A 12475-nucleotide genomic window follows, 5' to 3' on the forward strand; every position below is an offset into this window, starting at 1 on the left:
CGCCCGGAGCCCTTCGCCGCGCCCGCGGGGCCCTCCCCGACTTCCGGCCGCGGTTCCCGCACCCTCCTCGGGACCCCAGGACCAGCCGCAGATGCCAGCTGGGCCTCTCGCTGCACATCGGACATGTCCCCACGCCTCATTCCCTGACGTTCTTCTTACGGCACATTTCTCCCTCGTTGGACACCCTCCACCCCGTCCGTTCACCCCTCACCAAATCTTGCCCCCACCCTGATCCCAAGAATAACTTCCAGAATCCCAGAGGGCCTCCTTCCTCCAAGGACAGACCCGGCCACCGAGCCTCAGCTTTCAAACGGCCGGGCTTGGGTATTTTCAGGAGCTGAGGTGACTCTAGCCCCGCTATCCTAAGGGCGCTTTCCTCCACACATTCATGACTCCCCACTTGATGTGGGCGAGCCGGCCTGCACACACCCTCATGCTGGACCAGCCCCCGTTGCTGAAGTAGCTCACCAGGCAGCTGGCCCAGTGTGCGGCTCTCAGTCTTTGACTTAATGAGTGGCATTTGCAGCTTGGGAAATTTTGTTTTGTTTTTTCATGTTCTGTTATGATTTCAAACAGCTTTCATGATGGTGTTAAAGCTGTACACCCCAGGGCAGTTTATCCTGAAAGATACATGTACAGTTGATCATTTTAAATTCAGTACAGCCATGAATAATTAAGTGCTCATTTTCTTTAGGCAACAAGGAGACCCCAGGGTGCACCATCCAGCTGTTACCATAAAATGCCCGCTGTTGATGTAAACCACTGTGTTCACTTTTACTGGGGCTTTTGAGAGATTGCCTTTTTCTCTCATTGTCTTCTGATGTACAAACTAGTTTTTCTAGCTGTCAGCATTAGGAGTAACTTCCCACATTCCCAGACACACTGGCATGGTGTGCAGTGAAACATGCTTTGCCCTACTGTACATGCTAAGTGACAGTGAAAGCCAGTATTTTAAGTGCGTGTGACTTTCTGCTAAAGCCAGAGTTCCTGTGGAAAGTGTAGTGACACACCCTGAGTGGCGGGGGCTAAGGGTGGTTATGCACCCCCCACCCCCACCCCCTTCTGAAGGATTCAAAACCAGGTTTTTTACTTTGAGTTATCAGTTAACCAACAGAGACTGTTCAAGCATGGATAATTAAAGTTAGTGTGTGTCTGTTCATTCACATTTTATAGTCACATCAGACCTGAACCCGTCGCAGAAAGCTTCAATGGAGAGAAACCAGACCGTGCTTTCAGAGCGACTGTGCTGTGTCCTTTCCTCTGTGGTGAAGTTGAGGTTTATGACTCAAAACAGAGGAACTAACTTACTCTCCATCTGTTTATAAAGAACTCAGTAACTATGACTATTTAAACTGAGATCTGCTAAAAAGAACTGTTTCAGTAGATGAACATGTCCATTATATCATGAGTGAAATTAAATTCAGACATTAAGTGACACCTGCTTTTACAGAAATGTGGCTGGGAGTCAGGGGTGACAGGGCACAGAGGGTGAGAAGGGGTTTGTCCCTGACACCCTAAGAAACTGAGAACGTTCAGGTAGCTCCGGTTGGAAATTTTCAAATACAACCTGGGTTTTCGGGAGAATCCAGGGCAGCACTGGCCAGCGCAGTGACCACTGAAGATGGGAAGCACCGCCCCCAGCCGTGCACCCACTGTGCCCCTGTCCGGTCTCGCAGGTGGCTGGCCTGCCCCTGCCCTTAGAAGTGTGTCTGCAGTCACAGGGAAGTTTGGTTATGTATCCATATGCAGACTCGCTTGATTGGCGCTCAGGCAAACCCAGAAAAATTTACCTTCTATGTTCAAGGCACAAAGAAACAAAAGCTCCCCAGTTCCTGCTCTTACAGTTTCGTCAAGGAATTAAACTAATGAGAAGTTAATAATATATAAAAAGTTTAAAATAGCGGGAGAGAAAAAAATAGGATAATGGGGCATTGATTCCCAAAATAATTAAGTCTATTTACTGTGAGATTTCTGGTCACATCAACCTTGGGGCCTTCCCAGTGGGAAGGGGCCCTAAAGGCAGGTGACATTTGGAATCTAGGTCCGGAGCACGTAACAATGAAAACAGATCACTGATTGCATTAAAGTGTGGCTTCTCGACTAGGTGCTACTGACATTTGGGGCTGGATCACTTTTTTTTAAAGATTGATTTATTTATGCATACAGAACAGAGGTACAGGTGAGCAGATTCACCAGAGTGGGGATCTACTGAAATCCACTGCTGAGGGGAGCAGCGGTCAGGAGAGGTCTGCTGCGCCATGCGGGCCACTCCCTGGCCGGCCGGGGTCAACCTCGTGCTGAAGCTGTGGAGAGCTTTGCAGTGCTGTGCTTTAACCCGCTGCGCCACCAGGGAGGCCCGGGTCATTTCCGTTGCAGAGGCGAGCCCTGTATTGTAGGGTGCGTGGCCGCATCGGGGCCCTGCCCACTAGTTGTCATGGTGGCTCTCTCCCCATTATGAGGATCAAAATGCCTCCAGCAAAATACTGTTTCCTGGAGGATGGACTCAGCCCTCCTCCACATATGAGAACCACTCAGAGGCCCCTGGAAAAAGTGGTGGGGAGACAGGAAATCGTGACCACTGATAAGCAGTGAGGAGCTTTGTGGAACTGAGCGGAGATCAAAGCTGACGGCAGAGGGCAGGGTGGACTGGCCTGCCCCGGGAGCACTGCAGTGGAGGCAGACCGAGGTGGAGAGTGGCCGACGGCGCCGTCACGAGGATGCGGTTTTCTCAGAGAAAGGTGGTCGGTGCTAAGATCTACTGGGGGGTGAGATGGCCAGATCTGTGGGTGGGAAGAATTTCCTTTTAAATGTGCTGGTGGTGGGATCAGTGAACCTTACGGGGGAACGGCTGGCAGCTGCAGGAAGACTCGCTCAAGATTCAGAGGTGTGGTGAGGACGGAGATAAAGATGGTAGCAGTGCCGTGTTCAGAGATGGTGTTTGAGGGGAAGGAATCCTGAGGAGGACAGCCTGGGGGAGCAGGGGCCTGAGGCCTAAGCCACACAAAGACCGGTGGAGGACCGTGAAGAGAACAGCCTGCTGGAAGTGCGGGTGCAGCAGGCTGGTGAGGCATCTAGGTTGAAGTTTTCCTCCCTGTGGGACTGAGCAAATAGTGGGAGTAACGTTTAGGACCACCCCACAGGGTTGTGCAGTAGGCTCCGAGTCTCGTGCTTTGGCCCCAGGGAACCTCGATGCCTTGCTGCACGGCACAGACTCAGGCTTACTGAGGGCTGTGCCCCACACCCCCCCCCACGCCCGCTGCACACCACCTGCTCTGGGCTGTCTCACTCATGCTGTGCCTTCCCTGCAGCCGCAGCAGCCGTCCCAGGAGTTCTACAGCATGGCTGCCCAGATCAAGCTGCTCTTGGACATTCCCGAGAAGATCTGGAGCTCGATGGAGGCCTCTCAGTATCTCCACGCCACACAGCTCTACCTGCTCTGCTGCCACCTTCACAGCCTGCTCCAGCTGGACTCTGCCAGTTCCAGAAACAGCCCCGTCCTCTCCCGATTCCCAATCCTCATCCGGCAGGTGGCGGCGGCCAGTCACTTCCGGTAAGCCAACCCCGCAGAAAGGTCTCTGGTAGTGACACTTCCCGCCATGGCTGTCTGGAGCAGCCTTCTTTCCTCGGCCGCCAGGGCTCTTCTCCCAGAGCGGCCTCTCCCTCTGGCCTGTGTCCCCGCTCTAGGTCCACCATTCTGCACGAGAGCAAGACGCTGCTCAAGAGCCAGGCCGTGTCTGACCAGGCGGTGGCGGAGGCCCTGTGCTCCATAATGCTCTTGGAGGAGAGTTCTCCGCGCCAAGCCCTCACAGACTTCCTGATGGCCAGAAAGGCAGCAATTCAGAAACTTCTCAGCCAGCCAAACCATGGTGAGCGGGACATGTCTCCCAAATTTGTGTTTTGAAACATGGGAATGGTGAGGGATGAGCTCGTGGGGACTGAAGCCTCTAGAGCATTCTGGGTTTTCGCGGAAGGCAGTTGTTTGAGAGGCTGGTTTCTTCTAGGTGCCGGGATCAAGGGCCAGTTTTGCTCCCTAGTGATGCTGCTGGCCACCACCCTGAACCAGGCTCACGCTCTTTTCTACACGCTACCGGAAGGGCTAATGCCAGATCCGTCCCTGCCGTGCGGCTTGCTCTTCTCGACCCTGGAGACCATCACAGGCCAGCACCCCACAGGTGAGCGCTGAGCCTACCGTTATTTTCTGCCTCACTCAACTATTTGCTGCGTCCCTGCATCTGCCAGTGACCGTGCAGGGTTCTGTGGGTATAGCAGTGCCTCAGACATTGTCCACCTCAGGGACCCACCTTTGTGGAGGTCACGGTCTAGGGTAGAGGTGGATGCTGAACTCACACACATGAGTATCTTTAATATCAGTATCGGTCACTGCTGTAAAGACAGGGTGCAGATTGACTTAGAAGTGTGGAAGCATCGAGGCCAGAAACTTCCCTGAGGAAATGTTATTTAAGCTGAGACCTGAAGGACGAGTTATCAGGGGAAGGTCAGAAGGCCAGGCACAGGGGAGAGAATGTGCAAAGGCCCAGAGGCAAGGAGGGTGTCGATATACTGGAGGGAGAGGAAGCTGGTGGGCTGAAGGTGCAGGGCGAGGAGAAGAGTAGCGTGGACACGTCCAGTCCAGCGGTGTGGCCAGATGATGCAGAGCCTGCGGACTAGGCTAGGGGTTAGGACATCCAGTGGCCCTCAGGGCGTTCCAGAGTTCCTTCAAGTATGTTAAATGTCCTATGTTGTCTGGGTAGTGCTTATCCCCAGTGAAGTGAGATGCAATTCCACGCGAAGCCCGTGGGGTGGGGTGGAAGCTGCGAGCTCACCAGGAGGCTGTTCCCATGACCCCAGTGACAGACGAGGGGGCAGGAGAGATGGCTCTCGTTGGCCAACTCCAGTGTCTGTTGAGGAGACTGTGGGCTGGCTCTGGACAGAGTAGGAAGAGGGTCCGGGTTGACTGGAGACGTTGCTGGTTCAGCGGGGCGGTTCTCGCGCCAGCGAGAGGCAGCGTGAGGCGGCCGACGGAGCAGGAGCGCGGCACGGCAGCAGCACTTGGGCTGGCCACACACCCGGAGTGCCCACATGCGGCTGTCACTGGAAGCCTTGGCATGGGAGACGGGCCTGGGTCTTCAGAGCTCCACAGGAGACACAGCAGAGGTGGGAGGAGGCAGTACGTGGGGTGACACGGGCCGCTCCACAGACGTGCGTGTGGAGGCCCTGTTTGGCTCACCCCGTCTTCCGGCCAGAGTCCCACTCCCCTTCCTGTGCTTGCCATTCAGGCTTCTCTCCCTTCCAGGAAAGCTGAGACGTGGAGTGGTCTCGCACACAGGGTACAGCGCACAGACACCCAGAGTCACACGGCCTCGGCCTGTGCCCTCTTGGGAGGGACCTCACTCTTGAAAGGAGTGGCCCTCGACTCTTCCCGCAGATGGGAGGTAGAAGGCACTGAGGAAAGGAGAGCCGTTGCCTTTGGTTTTTGGTGAGCTCTACTCTGGGAAGAGCAAGGCCTGTACACCTGTTCCTCCTTCCTGCTCCTCTTCCCTCCATCCTGCTCCTCCCTGCTCTTTGCTGACGGACTGAGCAGAGGTGGAAGGAAGCGGTCACGCTCCCTGAGGTGGGGCCCTGGACACAGTCTACTGTCTTTTTCCTCCTTTTTCAGGAGTCCAGTCTGATCTGCCGCAAGGAAGACTAACGTCAATTCTGGCAGCTTTTCTAGGTCCATTTTTCAATAAGCCACTCAAAGGATGGCTCTGATGACTCTCCCTCGGCCTTCTCTTAGGGAGGGGCGTTGGGGTTCTGCAAGAGGAGATGAAGCTCTGCCATTGGTTCAGACACCTGCCGGCCTCCGTCGTGGAGTTCCAGCCAGCCCTGCGCACGCTGGCACATCCCATCAGCCAGGAGTACCTGAGAGACACGCTGCAGAAGTGGATCCACATGTAAGTAGCCACGCTCTCCTGAGGCTGGCGGCGGCAGCAGCCCGAGAGGAACAGGCCTGGGTTTCTGGACGGCTCTGACACCACCCTCTGCCCGGCCACTGGCTCGCTGCCCTGACCACGTCTGTGGCGAGTTAGCCCTGCGGTGGGAGGGGCTGGTCTTCGGAAGTGTTATGTAGAGGAATTCAAATTCCTTTATGTCACATTCTGCCACTCTAAAACTTTTAGTTAGTGAACTGAAGCCTTTCTGAGGGGCTCTAGGTGTCCTTCTAGATGCCCAGGAAAGCAAGGGCAGGCCCGGTGAAGCCTGCCCTCTCCCATCCCAGCTAGAAATGCTGGGCTGTATGTTTCCACTGAGACCCAGGAAGAGGTTAGCAAGGGGAGTCCTGCCGCTCTTCTTAATAGAGGTGTGAGGCCCCTGGAGTCTGATGGGGCCTGAGGAAAATAATTTGTTTGCAGGTGTAATGAAGACATAAAAAATGGGATCACCAACTTGCTTACGTATGTGAAAAACATGAGCAGCCTGGCAGGGGTCCGGGATGCCATGTGGGAATTACTCACCAGCGAGTCCACCAATCCCAGCTGGGACGTGGTGTGTCGGCGGCTGCTGGACAAGCCACTCCTGTTCTGGGAGGACTTGATGCAGCAACTCTTCCTCGACCGACTGCAGGTGAGGGCGGTGTCATGGCCAGTCCCAGTGTGCGCTTCTGTCTGGCCTACCCTGCTGACGTATGCCAGGTCAGGAGCCCTGGAGAGGAGCAGAGATCGGGACTCTGCGGCTAGAAGGACGAGGCTGGCCAGGCTTGGGCGCACATCTGTCCAGCAGCGATGCCATCTCACCGCTGCCTTCTCTCGGGCGTGGGGGGGGGGGTCTGGCTGCTAGGTAGAACATTGCTTGGTGTGTGCTGGGGGCTTTCGTGGAAGGAGCTGGGTTAGAAGCCCTCTGTCCTTCTCTTGCAGACTCTGACAGCAGAAGGCTTTGACGCCATCTCCAGCAGCTCCAAAGAGCTGCTGATGGCCGCGCTGCAGGAACTCGAAAGCAGCGCCAGCAGCTCCGCTTCCAGTAAGCACCTCCACTTCGAGCACAACATGTCTCTCTTCCTCTGGTCTGAGAGTCCCAACGACCTGCCTTCTGACGCCGCCTGGGTCAGTGTGGCAAACCGGCGGCAGCTTGCCGGAAGTGGACTCTCCATGAAGGCTCAAGCCATCAGCCCCTCGGTCCAGAGCTTCTGCGTTGCCCTAGATTCCAAACTGAAGGTCACACTGGATGACCTCCTGGCTTACCTCCCGTCTGGTGACCCTCCACTGTCCAAGGACCTCTCCCCCGCGCCAGCCAAGAATTGTGCCTTCGACCGGTACTCCGATGCTGAGACGGTACAGGAGATGCTGCGGGCCCGCTCGGCGGCCTGCATCCTGCACATCACGGACTGCATCCGGGCAGAGCTGCAGCGCATCGAGGAAGAGGTGCAAGGACAGCAGGATGTCCTCCGTGGGGTCAAGCTGCATGCTGTGCTTTTCATGGCCAGACTCTGCCAGTCACTGGGAGAACTGTGTCCCCACCTGAAGCAATGCATCTTGGGAAAATCAGGGAGCCCTGAGAGACCAGCCAGGGACTCCTGGGCTCTGAAAAAACAAGGAAAGGGGAAAACACAAGAAATCGTTCCCACGCAGGCCAAGTGGCAGGAAGTCAGGGAGCTCCTGCTCCAGCACAGTGTGACGGGCTACCGGGTCTGGAGCTCTGTGGTGGTCAGGGTGAGTGACACGCGATCCTGGGCTCCGGTCCCCGTTGGGGCTCGCCCTTCCCATAGTCCAGGCTCGCCAACCTTCGTAGGGTCTTTGAGTAGAAGAAGGACCCGTCCCTTCCTTATACAGTTACTTCCCCTACCTGTCAGGTAGCACAAAGATGAGACGCTTCTCCATTCGTTTTAGCCTAGATTTTTATAGACAAAAGCTGGAACTTCCCCCCTTTGCAGCTGGTAAGAATGACTTTCTTCTTGGATGGTGATTCCTGCTCTTACACTTAAACATCACGTTCCCATTATAGTCCCACGGGTGTCGTCAGAGGAGGCCCCTGGCATCTGCGGGGGGGTCAGCAACAAGACCGACCGCTGTTGCCGCCCCCGGTCAGTGGTCAGCCTGAAGAGTGGCATTTGCTGTCACCATCCCACATGAGACCTGAGCCACTGAAGCTGACCTCAGGGCTGTTCTGGGGTTTGAAGCAAACGCTGCTAAGGAGCTGAGCAGCCTGTGTGGACCCGTGTCTTTTATTACCAGGTTCTGACTCATGGATTCACCCAGTCGTTACTTTCAGATGATGCGGGTTCAGTCCTGGCCACGGCCACCAGCTGGGATGAACTAGAAATTCAGGAGGAAGCAGAGTCTGGCAGCAGCGTCACCTCCAAGATCCGACTCCCAGCACAGGTAGGTAAGCAGGTGAGGGAGCCCTGGCTGGACAAGGAAGGAATAAGGGCTCTGGACGGAACGACTGGAAGGTCACCTCCTGGCCAGCTTCGGAGCAAGAGTCGGGCTGCGTGGGGCTGCGTGAGGCCGCCTCACCGCTTCTCGTCCAGCGCGGGCGAGGCGACGCTCGGCATTCCTTTTTTCTTTTTTAGCCATCCTGGTATGTACAGTCCTTCCTGTTTAGTTTGTGCCAGGAAATTAACCGGGTCGGAGGCCATGCCTTGCCAAAGGTGACGCTGCAGGAGATGCTAAAGAGTTGCATGACTCAGGTAGTGGCTGCCTATGAGAAATTTTCAGAAGAAAAACAGATCAAGGTAGGGGTTGACATTTTCTTCCATTAAAACCATAAATTAAAGTCGTAGCGCTTCCTTGGGCTGGGTCGTCGGCATCGAGGGTTCCGCGCGTAGACCACTCCGCTGGGCTCTCTGGTCGGGAGCCAGCAGGGCTGTGGGTCTAACTGCACCTTCTCAAGGGCCGAGCGGGCCTTTCCCACAAGGGCAGTCCAGTACGCAAGCCGCGTGGATGCTGCGGTCAGAGGCCTGGCTTCAGGCTCCGGCACCAGCCGGCCGCGCCCGCTGCCGGTTTCCTCGGCATAGATGTGACCCTGTGGGCCCTGCTCAGGGGGCAGGGAGAGTCTCATGATCGCAGAGCACGCGCCTGGCTCAGACTCCTGAGGCGCTGCTGCCTCTGCCCCACCTGCCCTCTCCTGGGAAGCATCTGCCCTCTGTCTTCCCTGCCCTTTAGGAAGGTTTTTAAGACAGGAAGCTCCTGTTTTTAGAAAGAATTCAGGTACATCTCTCTCTTCACACAAAGCTTTTTTTCCTTTAAAATGACCGCTCACGGCCTCCCACGCTGTTTTAAGGGCCAGGTCTCTCTTCTGTTAGGCTAGGAGTCTTGCTTAGCACCAGTTCAGAAACAGTCAGAACCTGTTTTTGTTATCATCACGAGACCCAGCTGGCATTAGAAATATAAAGGCTTCTGCCTCCCTCTGCAGCAGCAAGCTGTAGCACAACCCAAGCCTGAAGCTGCTTGCTAGGCTCATATAACAAGTTAGGTCCCATTTAACTCAGGCGGGGATTGGGAATTCATTTGCAGAAAGAAGGTGCGTTTCCAATGACCCAGAACCGCGCCCTGCAGCTGCTTTACGATCTGCGTTACCTCAACATTGTCCTGACAGCCAAGGCCGAGGAAGTGAAAAGTGGCCGAAGCAAACAGGACAGCAGGTACCGTCATTCTCTGGGTTCCCCCAGTCCAGTTTCTTCTAGCTGTAAAAACCCCCCTTTCTGGGTGTCACAGCCTGACTCCTCGTAGTGGTTTGTCTTCAACAGCAGCCTCGATTACCAGATCAGCAAAGGCCACCTGCTGGACACTCCATGGTCAGGCACAGCGGGCAGACTCTGTCCTCTCTTCTGAGTCCCACAACTATTGGGTACCATTGAGCTACTCCTCGAATGTGGGGAGGAGCGGGCTTCACTTAGACACCCCTTCACGTCAGTGTGCTTGGGGACAACTAAGCATGAGGGTCAGTGACAGGATGTGCTCAGTCAACCAAGGTTAGGGAGAAAAATCCACTCCAGGATTTCTATAGCATTAAAACTTCCTAAGGTTGAGTTTTGTCCTAAAAATGTGCATCACTGTGACCCCTTTTCCAGAGTTGAAAAAGTGGCTGACTACTTGGAAGCACTCATTGATCCCTTCGACCTGGACGTCTTCACACCCCACCTCAACAGCAACCTTAACCGACTAGTGCAGCGAACCTCTGTAAGTGTGGACGTGCTGGGTGTGAGTTAAGGGCCACAGCCCCAAGGTGGTCAGCCTGCCCCAGCACTAGGCCCCAGGAGGCAGTGCAGGGAGGGGCGGAGACGCAAGCAGTTTAGTTCTAGGGGCTAAAGGAGATCAGATCTCTCGTGTGCAGGCAGCCAGCATCTGACTCCTTTGGCGAGGGTGAGGGTCCAGGCCTCCGAAAGAGGAAGAAAAAAGCTACGACTGAGACTGACTTGGGTCATGAGAACAGTAACTGTTGAAGCACTGACCCCTCAAGCACACAGCCCCCCAAAGGAAAGTTAGAAGCAGTGCAGTGAAGACTGCTGGCAAGAGAAGGGGTTTTCTACCTGGCCAGTCAGACCCGGCATGCAATGTACGTCCTTATCCATCAGGTTCTGCTGGGACTGGTTAGTGGTACGGAGAACCAGTTCGCCCCCAGGAGCAGTGTGTTCAACTCCCAAGAACCCCATAACATCCTGCCGCTGGCATCAAGTCAGATCAGGTAAGGCTTGGAGGCTTTGGCTAGGCCCCGACTTTTCCTGTTGGTGCTACTAAAAAATTCCTTCATCTTTGTCTTGGAGGTTTGGACTTCTTCCGCTGAGTATGACAAGCTCTCGGAAGGCCAAATTAACCAGCAGAAGCATCGAAACGAAAGCCCAGGTTAGTACCGGCCTCAGGATTCAGCCCTGTGGCCCTGTCCCTCCTTCCCAAACCACCCGCCCGCAGCCTCTCAATAACTGATCAGCACTGAATGACAATGCACTAATGCTGCTTTAATGGCGGCGCAATACACAAGTACAAGGTTTTACTAGCTTGAGCTAACAGAAGTCCTAGGAGATGCCCGTTGACACTATCAAGTAGCCTCCCAATAGAAATGCATCTCGGGCTGCCAAGCTGTAGAAAATCTGCAGGACGGGATGGAGATTATCTCTCGCTGTGAGGCGGGTAAGAGTAGCTAACTCCAGCACTGTGGTTGTACTTGTTTGGAAAAGTGTCCTGTTTCAGTGTTGGTTTCATCATCTTTTTTCAGTTGGGCTGGGAAAAAAGGAAATTTGCTGTCTCGGGTTTTACATTTTCCTGTTAATGCACATTTTGTTTCAGTTAGCTGCCATGCAGTAAGCCTGCAGGAGTCCTGCTGTGTATTTCTGAATCGTGTTGTGTGTATGTGTCATTTCAGAGTTCCAACGGCCTGTCTTCTTACCGCGTCTAGCTGCTGTTTGCTTTACCGTTAGACAAAACAGTAGCAGTGTGTCCTTTCCACATCCTGCCATCACACCCATTAAGATCCAGAATCCTTGTCCAATATCTGGTTTTCAGCCTGGGAGATGGCAGCGAGAGCCCTGCACGAGCCAGCCCCGCAGGCAGGCTGGGCTGCCGCTGCCCGGTTCCCAGGGAAGGAGGCGGGGGGCCCACCTTTTCCTGACGGGCCTCACGCCCCAAGTTCAGTTCTGCCCCATGTCCCTTCAAGCCTTGACAAAGAGCAGCTTCCTCGTGAGCATGTCTGCTGCTCAGACCTGCTTGGTGTGCTGTGTGGCCGCGGGGCGGGCAGCGTGGCGGGGGCACTCGGTCGACGCTAAGGCACTTTCCTCTACACGCAACTGCAGGTCACGCCCCCGGCACTGTCCCGAGCAGGTGACCCGACACATCCTGGCTCCTTGTTCAGACAGTTTGTCAGTGAAGATGAGGACGCATCTGCACCTTCACTGTTCAAACTCGGCTGGCTCTCTGGTATGACTAAATGACACAGGAGCACGTCCATCGCTCTAAATAAACTTGTATTTCTCCCCGAGGTGCTTCTGCCCATTTCTTTCTAAGCAACACCAGTCTTTCCAGTTCCTGCAGCACATGGCCCCCTGGTTCCTTGAAACACCAAGTGAATCCTTGTCCAGTCATTTCGCAACACTTGAGACTCGGGCGTCAGTCAGAGCCTGCACTTGGTCAGCACCCACCACCTGGATCTCCGCGCGCTCGGTGCTGCTGCTGGCATTGCAAGTTTCTGAGTAAAACAAAGGTCCTGGGTAAGTCTGGACTTCTGTAACTCAGCACTGTTTCCCAAGGCCGCGATGGAGGTGCCGGAGGGATGACGGGACACAGATTATGAGGAGTCTGAGAGATGCTCTCTGGAAGTAACAAGTGTGTGACAGCAGAGACAGTTCTTAGGCAAGGGGCTTCCTTACAGTCCAGCGTGGGTCCGACTGTCCCGTCATGGAGAGAGGACTTGCAACAGGATGCCCACACACTGAGAGGTAGTATGGCAGTTAATGTCAGTGCAAGACTGAGTCAAGCTTTCTATATATTGGAAAAAAAAAAAAACTTACGTT

At 54.8% G+C, this 12475-nt stretch overlaps 1 protein-coding gene across 1 annotated transcript in view; it reads left to right on the top strand.

Moving 5' to 3' along the window:
- COG1 (component of oligomeric golgi complex 1) overlaps window positions 1-11941 on the top strand; it is a 12457-nt gene extending 516 nt beyond the window's left edge. Inside the window, exons 2-14 of the mRNA XM_004693469.2 lie at window positions 3301-3550; window positions 3685-3866; window positions 4002-4172; window positions 5777-5933; window positions 6390-6600; window positions 6891-7682; window positions 8205-8351; window positions 8543-8704; window positions 9486-9613; window positions 10043-10151; window positions 10547-10656; window positions 10736-10814; window positions 11759-11941. Of these exons, the coding sequence (XP_004693526.1) occupies window positions 3301-3550; window positions 3685-3866; window positions 4002-4172; window positions 5777-5933; window positions 6390-6600; window positions 6891-7682; window positions 8205-8351; window positions 8543-8704; window positions 9486-9613; window positions 10043-10151; window positions 10547-10656; window positions 10736-10814; window positions 11759-11896 (2636 nt within the window). The 3' untranslated portion in view covers window positions 11897-11941. The remainder of the gene's footprint in view (window positions 1-3300; window positions 3551-3684; window positions 3867-4001; window positions 4173-5776; window positions 5934-6389; window positions 6601-6890; window positions 7683-8204; window positions 8352-8542; window positions 8705-9485; window positions 9614-10042; window positions 10152-10546; window positions 10657-10735; window positions 10815-11758) is intronic.
- Window positions 11942-12475: the final 534 nt, after the last annotated feature.

This window comes from Condylura cristata, unplaced genomic scaffold, assembly GCF_000260355.1.
Source record: "Condylura cristata isolate star-nosed mole 26May11 unplaced genomic scaffold, ConCri1.0 scaffold00038, whole genome shotgun sequence".
In the NCBI taxonomy this organism is placed as follows: domain Eukaryota; kingdom Metazoa; phylum Chordata; class Mammalia; order Eulipotyphla; family Talpidae; genus Condylura; species Condylura cristata.